We start from the raw sequence: 12,301 nt of genomic DNA, 5'->3' as shown, positions 1-12,301 counted from the left end.
TCATCTCCATCAACAGGGAGGAATGCAACAGCTTGGACCCCCAGGAGATGCACGAGACATTGGCCGTTACGAAGGTTATTATTTCCAGCGAACCGTAAAAAATATCCAATTACTGAATCTTTACCGTGGGCATCATTATTCAACAATAGTCAAAAATCCTCGGGTCACGAATATGGAGACTGAGACCCCCTCATCTTTCATAGATCGCTACTGCAGGCTCTCATAGTGGTCACAGAAGCTAGGTAAGCCGGAAATGAACCTAACTTGAGGAGCAGCACAAACTAGGCCGCTGCATACTAGCGCCTGCGAGTCTTGACATGAAAACTATGAAACGCAGACCCCTTGCTAGACAGATCTATTCATGTTGGGCATTAAACATATGCGTGCTTCGTATGACTACCCAATCTAGATGAAGAGAGGGAAAGCAAACGAACCAGGAAACGCACGAAGATCACCATGACAATGGTTGAAAAAGGCTTGACACCTATGAAACGACCCTTTCAACTGGTACCATCGGACTCACCCCTATTTCGTCATAGACCCTGGCCCCCTAACTACGATATCTGGATAACGCCCGTTGCCGACAATGCACATGAGCACTGGATAATGCACTTCATGCTTCGGTAACCTCATTTGAACGTAAACACTTATTAATATAACAGGGGCAAAACTGACAGTTTTTTTTTTGCCTCCCGAGTTAAACTTGAGTACCGCCGAGAATCAGCCCTTCAACCAGCCCAAAGTAGCTCCACATGCAATGCAAGTCCATCGCAGGAGAGATAGTGGAGCATGTTTCTTCCTTCTTCCATCAAAGATCAAACCCTTTCTGACTAACTCACTACAACCCTTGTAGCGACTCTATTACTTCTATTTCTTTCTTTCTTTTTTTCTCTCTGGTTCACCATGAGTGCGATTATCTGCCCCCGGAAGCCCACTCCGTACTTTCGCCTCCACGCCAAGTGGCCCGGGGTTTCGTCTGCATTTCTTTTTCTCTCCCATATATTACTCTTCTAGTTGCTGACGTCTCAAGGACAGATTTCTGGTGTTTAAAAGTCAATCGCTACCCAGGCACAAGGTCACTTTATTCCAGTCCCTTTCCTATAATAGACACTTCCCTTCCACCTGAATCTGCCCTGTTACTCTTGACCAGTGACCAAAATATACGGTGTCTTACGCTTTCACTCCAAGACGTGCATAGCTTGCTTTTCCCCCATATTTTTTATGTTTATTTGCTCGGACCTTACGCTGTACCTTGCGTTCCCCTTATGCACCGACTGTCTCTTAGCCTTGTCTCCTAGCCAATGTCGGTAGGGAAACAAATACCCGAGAGAGATCCAGGTTTATTCAAGAAACTTCTTCCAACTACAATTTTTCTTCGTGCCTCGAATTGGCCATTTTTTCGCAAAGTGTGGACCGGAAACAGGTATATACCAACCCCAAGATCCTAGGATGCTGTTTTTTCTTTGAACTGCGGCGGCAACAGCCCTTATTCCTTCCCTGCCCTGTTTCTAACTGCCGAACATGTAATGAAAGTAGTGGGAGAGACAATGATGCGGGAGAGAGACACTTGGGCTTTACGTGATATAACCAATGGAGCGCTAAAGGGTTCAACAGTAGAAAGAGTAGCCAGGTTATAGAAGCGCCCGAAACCACGATGTCCACAGATCCTCGCGTCCACTACGATTCGGTAATCAGGGCTGGCATGTCCGAAGCCTCGCAACGCCCTGAAGACACCCCGTTCGATATTTTTGAATGGTACCCGCGCTACCAGAGCTGCCAACGTTATTTCCTCGACCATGCACAACACACCGTTCCCGTACAGGCCCTTTCCTCGTTCCTAAACATACACCTTCCCTTCCAAAGACAGCCGACTCCGGTTTTCAATTCCGCTGTTGATGCTACCCTTTCTAGTCCGCCTGGCGGGCTGCCAGCAGGAGCTTCAGTTGCACCAAGTGTGTCCATGGTTCCATATATTCGTCGTCTAGTTGCAACGGGTATGGACTACCCAGGGGTTTTACACGGATTTTTCGGTGATGATTGGGCGTCAGGGATTGGCTCTTTGCACGAACAAGAGCGCCGCAACTTCTTCTTTGCCGCAAAGAGCGGAGGATGGGCAGCTGTGAAGAAGGACTATGATATTTTGCCTCTAGAGACAGTCCCGTTTCTCAGGCCACTACAGGGATCGGAAAATGCTGAGATCGAAGCTGCGGAGAAGAGTTGGAGTGAGTGGCTGGCAATGGAAGACTGGATGATCGGCCCGCGATCACCGGATGAAATGGCAGATCGCCAATCGAATACTTACTCAAGGCACAGCAGAAGTACAAGGTCTTAGTGAAAAATGGGGAAGAAAAAGGAGAAAGAAAAAAAATATCATGGATGATGATGAATGATACCAATACCAACGACTCTCATATGTACTCCCTTATCGTTCCTCGCTATTTCCCCCTCTTTTATAGAGAAAGAGAAAGATTCCTTTTTCCCTGGCGGAAACCTCTGTATACCCTTCGCTAGCTTCATAAACTAACTTTCCGGCCTGCATATTCTTTATTATCTGGCGTAAGGAGAGACAGGAGAGATGTCTTTGAAAATATTTCCCGATTTTTTATGATAAATACTCTATTTATGTATCTAAGGCCCTTGGTACCTTAACGGCCACCTTTGATGGCAGCATTGCTCCGGACATCCAAGCAGTTAGCGTGACTTGTTCCTCCTGATACTAGATATAACGACAAGGAGTTACAAGTTGCGCCTTCATTGGTATGCTATGCTCCGTTTACTTTTAGATAACCTTATCAAGGATTCATTTGCCTTGAAGCCGTTTCGCTGCCTAGGCTACTTTACTCTACCCATGGAAAGGCTGTCATCTAGTGTGCCAGGCCAGAAGATCAAACCACAGTGGCTCCGTAAGCACTTCTGATATGATACTGGTGATTTCCTCAGCTGAAGACGTAACTATATGGTTTATGGATGGTTGTCTTCCAATAAGCATCACCACATAATGGCCACCACCAATTCGCGCAATCTAGAATGACTATGTGTGTAGGACAAGTATGACGCTAAAAATGCCCAAACTAAGCTGGCCGCATATTATATTCTGGTGATTGTGAATTCATCTAACGGAGAAAATTAAGGAGGCGAATATTATACAGAAAACGACCCCATCTATAGCAAATTAACCGCACGTTAGCATAAGCACTAGGGCAACCGCCAACTCTATATCCGGGGCCTCCGTTCTGTAGCATCCTTGAGCCTGGCCACGATGGCTTCAAGGCTAAATCATAGCTTGCATAGTATAGAGACTTATAACTATATAGTAAATAATTTCTTCGCATATGTCAATATACGTAGTTGGCTTCTGCACCAAGCTTGATATGTGAGTAAATGTTAGATCCAAATCCGAAATTCCCAGAAGCTGAGGGTTCAGCCTCATACCAAACCAGGGTAAAACAACCCATATGTTGCCTCTCGCTGCCTGTCCTCTCACTCCATCGTCTCCCCAAAAATTGCACTTTCAAGGCATGTCGTTGGCCGTGTGGCGCAGCACACACAAGCCACGTGGTTATCACGTTATATATATTATATAAGCATTCTGGCCTCCTTGTGTGGCGCAAAATCACGTGTTTGTCTCTGGGTTAATTTTCTTCTGATTTCGTCTTAATTTAATCCTCTTGTTACTCCGTACGCTCACACATAATCCAAACTCCTACATAACAAGGCCTTCTGCTGGATTTCGAGGATCTTTCATACTTTAGCAGATCCTCATTTATACCTGTTTTCCTACCCCCTGATCACCTTATAATTACCATTATTTCTATCCTTCATCATTTTAATAAAAAGGGCCGTGCTTTGATAACTGTTATATAATATTATGTAATATAACTACTTATATAATCACGGAAAACGACAATTCCTGCCTTTGGTCTGAATGACGGCGTAACTTCGAAGGCAGTTCGGGCCCAGGATTTGAGAATCTTGCATTTTCAACCCTCCAGCCTGATGCTGGTATAAAGATTGGGCCTTGCCAAATCAACTTGTCCGCTTCCCCTGTGGCCAACGACTTTATATACATGCCCCTGGCTTGTCACGTTTTGGATCCCAGAGGCTGCGCTCATGGTCGGCATGCGATATATATTGTCTCTATATAGGCCATTTCCCCCCAAGGGTGTTTAATATCTACAGGAATAACTTGATATATACATCATGGTTACGCTACCGAACCTGCTGTCTGGTGTACCAAAACCGGAATGGCGGAAGCTCTTGCAACAATGCGTTATCCAAAGAATAAATTCAGATGAGTTTCAAGAGCTAGCTAGAGTGATGTTACGCCGCTATCCCATTGCAAACAAGGATCTGGTCGATATTATCCTAGAGTCAAGAGCGGTCACGGATTTTGATTGGGATCCACTGATACCTGACTATGTGGACGCCGTGCATAAGCTCGCTCATATTGATATTTCCAATATCTTGCTATCTCTTTTGACGCACTCAAGCATTAAATCCGACATTCAGCGCTGGAAGGGTCAAAGGAAAAAACGGAATGACGAAGCAGATCAAAAAAATGACGAGAAAGAGGCCCTAGGATCAGTGATTGCTAAGGGACCTGCTACGTTATTGACTGATTACGGCATTATACAGAATGTGATTACGGCTGTAACCACGGGATATGCTCCAAAGACCGCCCTTGGGTTTATGAATACTTGTTCTGCGATTGCTGAGTGGATCTTGACCCTAGTATCGTGGAATACTCACGCTGGTTCGGAGAGAGGTGAGGGTGGTGGAGGACAGTTGCTGAGCTCCCCTGATGTTGTTTCCATATTCGTAGCAGTTGGATTCTTGTTTGGAGCTTTAGCGGGAACAGAGACAGGTGCGAACGCACTGTCATTTCAAAACGCAGACAGTAAGTCCCTTCTCACCTTAGACCCCCAAAAGCTTGTTTCTGGCCGTCAGGAATATTATGATGTCCACAAGTGCTAATGGTTATTTAAAGCCTTTAAACACCAGCGAATGAAATTGGCCCAGGCCCTGACAGCATATGCCCCGCTCTGCGCCGAAATCTCTATTCCTTTACGAAATAGGCTTGATCAATTACAGAAGGAGTTCAACCTTTTCGCGAAGGGTGAAAAGTCTAACCAAGACCATGTTATGGAAGAGATCAATGTTTCTACCCTGGAGTTTGAATCGAGGGTAGTGGATATCCCTCCTGTAAGCTCTCGAGCTGGACTATATATATATGTCAACTCTCTGGTGCGTCATACACTTCCTTGGACTATTTAGCTATGTCCAACTATACTTACTTTCGCCCTGTAGCTTGTAGGGCGGCCTTTAATAGACGACAACGTTCTTATCAACTACTTAAATAACCGTTATGGGGTAAGTGTATTTCTCACTTTTAGTTATTAGCTCATTATGCTTATACATGCTATAGGGAAACCACATGGCACTGGTTGAAGAATTAATCACGGCATCGTTTGACGTCTTGTCGAATGGTATGTACCGTAATGAGCCACAACAAACGATGTTCCTCTTCCGGGCATTTCTCGTCAATAAACTTCCCCCGTTCCTCTCGGACCTAGCAGGATCGGTGGTTGAACCGATACCAGTTGAGTTATGTATCACTCGTGCTTTAGCACGGGTAGACCCAAACACATTCCCGTCGTTTTCGGAAATATTTTCCACCCACGGCAATTCAGTCTTATCTGATGTGAGACAGGAGTTTCTATTCTCGTGTGCCTTACATAAATTAATACCCGAATCAAGCATTGAGCGCCTCCTGGGAGAGAATCCAATGCAGACTCTACCAAATGGAGGAAGATTTGTGAAACATGATTTAGTTTCTCAGATCAATAATAACCCCGAGCGGGCAGAGCAATTGATAAATGGTATCGAGTCAATGGACGGTAACGCGCGGGCAATCGTTGAGGCCATATCTGAGGTAAATTTCATTGAAGTGAATAAATAAATCTCGTGTTTGCTAACATGCACGATTTAGGTAATGCATAATATGTGCCTGAGAAAGGATACTATGACCTTGAAAAGTATATGCAATTCTTTATCACGCAAACCACAGGCGCTGGACATTATGCTCTTGTTCAAGAGTCCGCTGGCCATACTGCAACCTCTCTGTGCTCTATTAGATTCCTGGAAATGGGAGGAAGATCAAGGTAAGGATTCCCTTCACTCCGACATGATTGAGCAACTAGTAGTAACAGTAAGTTAGGCGAGAGTCAACCCGTGTATGATGAATTTGGAAGTGTACTTCTCCTGGTCCTAGCTTTCAAGTATAAATATGATCTGAGCTATCAGGACCTTGGGGTTTACAACCCTGATTCTTTCATGTGTCGACTACTCGAAAAGGGGGCTTCAAGTCAAAAACTAGAGGACTTGACAGAGAAACAAACACAGAACCTTGGCGCGTGGATTACAGCCTTATTCATAGCTGAAGGTATTAGTGATGAATCAATGTCCTCTTGTAGCCCCCAAAAGTTCTATCTTCTAGTTGCGACTCTTTTTAGCCAAAGCTTAAGCGCGTGCGAAGCTGGGAAGCTAGAATTTGATACTCTGAAGGGCGGATTTGAGTGTAAGATGACATCCCATTCTCCCTTATATTTGATACTACCGAAAAAACACAAGGGATTAACAAACTAGAAGATCTATTAGAACCATTCCTACTACCTTCGTTGGTCATGGCTTTATCTTGGATAGGGAAGCATATGTGGAAATCTGGCACTGATTTAACGACAACACTCAAACTCCTGTCCACACTCGTAAAGCCATCTTCTATATCCGGGGAGGCCCAAGAAATTCATCATACTGTGCTATCTATTACTGCACGAGCACTTGGAGATGAGCTTAAAACTGCGAAGGCCCGCCATCCGTCAAGGACGGACATTGAACCTATTCTTCAAGCCCTTGAGCCATACCAATCCTTTCAACGAGCGGGTACATCTAATCGTGCTGAGCTAGAAGGGTGGAGGTCCAATTCTGCACCTGGTGGCATGGTCACTGGGATCCGAAATACCTTCTCTTCACTGGTACTTTGGAGCACAGATCCAGAGATCAGTATGACACCTCCAAGTTATACACACAGGCAACTCTTAGCTGGACTGAAACATCTGGGTTCCGTCCGAGTGCTTGCAGGTATACTTGAGGAGCTTAAACTACAAAGTGAAACAGGGAGCGGTGATTTGGCTATTGATATTGCAGCAACCCTAATATGTGCCCCGATGCGTGAATATTTCTCTTTGGAACAAGCTACATATCAGTCTGTTGGTGGTGGGCTGAAGGATTCTCTACCTCGTTGTCAAGTGCTTAATCTTAGGGACGCGCTTAATCTCCAAAGAGAGTCTCTCGCCAAGGTGATAGAATCTGAACCGCATCGAGCCGAGCTCATCGTTCGACTAGCCAGACGTGTCGATACTCTTACTTCTATTCCTCAAATGCCCCAAACGGTTGATAATATTGATGTCGGCAATATCATGGCTGATATGGACCTTACAGGAGTCGAGGATGATGGACAGATGCAACTAGACGTCACAGAGCAACCAAAGCAGCAACTTCAGCAACAACAAAATCAAATTACTACAGGGACTGGTGCAAGCCCTGCTAGTCTAGATGCTATTTTGGATGCCGCTGCAGCAGAGGCAGTAACAGGCCCACCCGCTGGAAATGAGGCTACGATGGGCCAGCCAGATATGGATACTAGTATTTTTGATGACATGTTAAATCCTGCTGATATGGGGGTTGGAAACCCGGAGTTTATTGATTTGGATATGGAAGGAATGTTCTGAACACTTAAAAGAGATGAGTCACTCTATCATTGATTTTCATAGCCATAGCACCAATAATTTTGACATAGAAGCATGTACGGAGTATGCCAATGGTGTATACATACGGCCCACGAATCCTCGTTTTCTAAAGAAACCATCAATTAATCATCTTAGTTATTGCAACATTCATTTGATTTCTAATTAACTATTATAAACTACGCTGGCCCCGTCATCTGCAGGATCCAACACCTTCCAATCACACTGGATATTATTGGCTTTGAAATTCTCTATTATTCTTTCAGCGATTTGTGTGAAATTTTCCGTCGCAAGAGCCAGTATAGTTGGGCCTGCCCCTGAAAGGCAAATACCAAGCAGGCCTGGCTGAGTAGTTGGGTTCATCGAATTCAAGATCTCCGTCAGACCAGGGACCAAGTGCTTTCGATAGGGCTGGTGCACCTTATCTTGCATAGCGAGATAGATCATGTCAGGATCCAGGGGAGATTGGCCCAATGCTGAGGGGAGTAGGGTTGCACGCTGGAGGTTATATATCTGATTTTAATACCTAAATAAGTGCCGATCCCTGAAGTAGGAAAATGGGAAAAGGCAGGACTTACAACATCAGCCCTCGAATATGTTTGAGGAAGTACTTCTCTTGCTTTAGCTGTGGGAAGTTCAAAATCGGGTATAATGGCAATGGCTTTGATTTCCTTTGCCCATGGGAATTTCTTGTAATGTCCAATTCCAATTGGCGGCTCTGGTGGTTTGATGCCTGTATCTATTCCTCCGGCGGGAGCAGGAAGTACCTCACTTAGAGGAATCTCCTTCCATGCTAGATCCTCTGGCTTTAGCTCGTTCAGGTATGTGCCAACAAAGCCACCATATAGGGCTGCGGCAACATTATCTGGATGGCGCTCTATAAAAAGGTGAATTAGCACCAGCGGGTGGAGGGTGATCAAAAGGTAAGAGGCGCCTCACCGATCATGAGACAATAGTCTAGCATTCTGGCCTTATCCAGACCCAATTTACCAACCTCATTGCCTAAGACAACACCAGCGGTCACAGCAGCACCGCTGGAGCCCAACCCACGCCCCAATGGGATCGGGTTTTTGATATGGACGTGACACTCGTCAGGAAATGCATGGTGATTGTGACACCGGAGCACGTATAGTGCTACTCTGGTAATTAAATTTACTTCAGGGTCGAGGCTGACTTCATCAGGATTCTCCCCTTCGTAAGTAATCCCGCAATTTAATCGAAGATTGGATGCTGGGGTAGGCTTAACAGTAACATGCAACTCAAGGAAGATCGATAGCGCCAAGCCTAGCATGGATATCATTAGCCATATGCCATCTAAATCATATATTACTTACATCTTTGGCGGATAGACAATCCTAGTCTCCTTCAATCCGGACCCCATCGCCAACGAAAGGAAGCCCGCTGGAAGAAATGAAAATTTTATTGAACCCAGATCGATCTCAACTTACCAATAACATCGAATCCTGGGCCGATATTGGCGGACGAACAAGGGACTTTAATTGTAAAAGATGCCATTTCTTTTTTGCTTTTTGGTTTAATTCTTCGACAGCTCTCCCAGGTACAGCTGGACAGGCAAGAAGTAGTAAATCCCTTTCTCTCTAGCTCCAGGTCGTCAGTATCATCAGCATTTGACGGGTTGGTAACTTTGCTTCTGCTGTCTCCAACACACTTTATGACTCTTTATTTTCTTGCTGGCTTTTTTTTGCTGGCGATATTTCTTTATCACGTGATACCTTATCTTATCGATGCTTTTAAAAAGCCCTAAAAAGGCTCCGCTTACGGAAGCAGCCCTCGAGCCCCCCTTTTTTTTTCATTATTATTATTATGATTATCATCCAGCTTTATAATGGAGATTTTCTGGGTTCGATTGGGCTCAATGTGGCGCCCGAACTGCGGGAATATATAGGCACCAGATTGACCGTTATTCTGCGGTTATAAAGCAGTGGTGTAACTCGAACGTCCAGTTCGAGTAACCGGGCATGCATTCAGTTAATATCCTGCTATAATTCGGTACCATCAGCTTGGGAGCTGCAATCTGCAGCCGCTTGCGACCACTGTCGATAGTCAGCCCTTGGGAATGGCTAGGGCTGATAGGGAATCTCTCTCTCCTGCTGCTCAACCCCCTACGGGCTTTGTTTGGTAGCAGGGTAAGTCCTGGATCAAGTTTCTCTCCCCCCTTTTTACCTTAACCTCTGATAGTCGCACCACCCTGTCCTGCACCTCCGTAAGCGATCGCCTTCGGAAGACTACAAGACCAAGGCGGAATCCGGCAACTCTGAGTAAATCAGAGGTTTCTCACCCGAAGCGGCAGTTAGGTGCGCAGAGTGAGAGCCCTGAAACCCAGCATCTTATATTTAGTAGGTCCCCAATTTGCTCAGCCCTGGTCTGCCCACGCGGTAGCAATCGCCCGATCGGCCAAAAAACGCGGCAGAGAAGAATGTATAAGTGTGTACTCCATACCCTGTATGTAAGTATGAAGTAGACTAGATATCAGAAGACATCAGCTTCCTTTCGATTGAAAAGCCCGATTACGAGATGGTCCCGAGTGCATGCCCTGCTGCAGTTGACAGACCACTCTGTATATATATGTACTACTCTGTATAGCTAGGCTGTATTTGGGTGGACAGCTAAGGTCGCTACCAGCAGAGAGTAACTCTATCCCCACATGGTTCATGCCTGGAGGCGAGAAAAGGGGGGCTAGCCAGGGGCCTGAACATCCATGGTGTGGCCTGTTCTTTGGACGGAGTACTCCGTACCTAGGAAAATCCCATCGAAGGGGGCAAAGAAATGAGGTGGTATTATCCAAGTAAGGCACTAATCGATGGCGAGATTGGGGGCAAGAAAACGAGGCGTGTGGTGAGGGTATCGGATTGATTAATTCATTGCATGCCTCCCTTTAATTCATTAATTTCCGGAGCTCTGGTCAATGTTTCACCATCGAAGGGATATCGTGATAAGATGAGGGGTTCGTGAAGCCATCATAAGCTTAAAGGATTAATATGCGATATGTACTCCTGAATATGACCAGTCGAGTGAGATTGAGGTTCTGCGAGTACATGCCCATACAAAATGAGTACCACGTACGCTGTGCTTTGGCCGTTGGCTCATCGGGGAAAGAGAGTAACACGCTACGCACAGCCAAGTGCTGCAAGTTGGGGCATGATCCAGCGCACAGGGCCAGGCGGAATATCATGACTGAAGCATCCATGAGGTGGATGCGCTCCGAGCCCATAACCGTGTCTCTGGGTACTGTATGGGCCACTGAAGATGCAGATTGAAGCCTATACAGAGTATAAACATAACCCACTTCAAAGGCTGAATCGTTCTGAATTTAGAAGTCGCCGAAAAGAAAAAATACAACTTCGAGGTATACTTTGGGTTCAGCAAAGGCTCGCTGATACCTGTTGATTGCCCACGGTTTGATGTTTGTATCAAGCTCAGATAAGAGATGAGCAAGTCGATCCTTAAGACCCATAGATATACGCATTGCGGTTGTACTGAGTACACTTACTATGAATAAAGACCTGCTCGATAGGCGTTAATATGTGAATCGCCCTCGCCGTTCACCTAGGCCCATTAAACTTACAAAGAGCAGCAACCAGAGGCTTTTTCTTCAATACACCAATTACGTTGAGCAGTCTAGCTGGATTGAAGACTTGCTTCCAATATGGTTAAGCTAAAAACTTAGCCACCGCTGTCGATCAATAGAAATGATGGGCTTTCAACACTAAAGCACCGTAGTTATGGTAACGCTGATGGGTCCTTGCTGTTGCAAGATGTTGTTTTGATTCTGGTTTCCTTTATTTCATCAAAAGGAAGGGAGTGAGGAAGAAATTCCCCGAAGGGATTTAAACTGACACATCGGGTAGAAGGGAGACTAGAGGGAAAAATCTGACCTCTCTGAAAAGTGTTGTTTTATAAAGACAAAGCAACGACATGTGAACTCCTCAGTGAAGTTGATTATCTCAGGAGGAACCATAAAACGTGCATAATTCAGGGTTGTTCATGGTTGCTTTTTTGAAGTTGGGGAAAAGGAGAAGAAGAGCATGATGAGGATAATCCTTCTTTTTTGCTCGACTCCACAAGTGATAGTGACGCGCCTGGAGAAACGTGTGATAGGGGCTCTTCTCATCACTGGCACATCGTCGAAGGGCACGGCGTCTTCCACAGCCAATTGTATTTTTGTTTTGTTGATGCCTGTTCCCTTAATTCCGCCTCGTTTTGTAAGAAGAAGAAACAATGTTTCCCACTCTTTTGGCTTTCTGGAGTGTATAAGTAATAAGTATACATTTTTTGTCTGGTGCTTTGTAAATATATAAACCGAGCATGCTGCATTTTTGTGCTCCGTATTATACGCAATAGAGACAATCAACTTTCTGGTCCTTTGAAAGCATGAGGAAGCAACGATAGCAAGCTGTTGGCACATACATAGTATATTTCTTTCAGCAAGGGCTGCTGCTCTCCATCAGAATTGAGCCGAAATGTGATTTCATCATGCA

General features: G+C 45.2%; 3 protein-coding genes across 3 annotated transcripts; 2 read left to right on the top strand and 1 right to left on the bottom strand.

Annotated features, from left to right (window-relative positions):
* Positions 1-1,654: 1,654 nt before the first annotated feature.
* MCYG_01306 (conserved hypothetical protein) lies at positions 1,655-3,377 on the top strand (the record flags this gene model as incomplete). Its single annotated transcript, XM_002851156.1, has 3 exons — positions 1,655-2,222; positions 2,784-2,903; positions 3,349-3,377. The coding sequence occupies 3 exons, from the start codon at positions 1,655-1,657 to the stop codon at positions 3,375-3,377; spliced, it is 717 nt and encodes a 238-aa protein (XP_002851202.1).
* Positions 3,378-4,200: 823 nt separating this feature from the next.
* Positions 4,201-7,787, top strand: MCYG_01305 (conserved hypothetical protein; the record flags this gene model as incomplete). Its single annotated transcript, XM_002851155.1, has 7 exons — positions 4,201-4,897; positions 4,988-5,202; positions 5,308-5,370; positions 5,426-5,932; positions 5,990-6,161; positions 6,218-6,577; positions 6,649-7,787. 7 exons carry the CDS (start codon positions 4,201-4,203, stop codon positions 7,785-7,787), a joined length of 3,153 nt encoding a protein of 1,050 aa, XP_002851201.1.
* Positions 7,788-7,967: 180 nt separating this feature from the next.
* MCYG_01304 (homoserine kinase) lies at positions 7,968-9,334 on the bottom strand (the record flags this gene model as incomplete). Its single annotated transcript, XM_002851154.1, has 4 exons — positions 7,968-8,315; positions 8,381-8,679; positions 8,742-9,086; positions 9,251-9,334. The coding sequence occupies 4 exons, from the start codon at positions 9,315-9,317 to the stop codon at positions 7,968-7,970; spliced, it is 1,059 nt and encodes a 352-aa protein (XP_002851200.1).
* Positions 9,335-12,301: the final 2,967 nt, after the last annotated feature.

The sequence above is a fragment of the Microsporum canis genome, genomic scaffold, assembly GCF_000151145.1.
Source record: "Microsporum canis CBS 113480 supercont1.1 genomic scaffold, whole genome shotgun sequence".
NCBI lineage: Eukaryota > Fungi > Ascomycota > Eurotiomycetes > Onygenales > Arthrodermataceae > Microsporum > Microsporum canis.
This window is presented reverse-complemented; position numbering and strand designations above follow the sequence as displayed.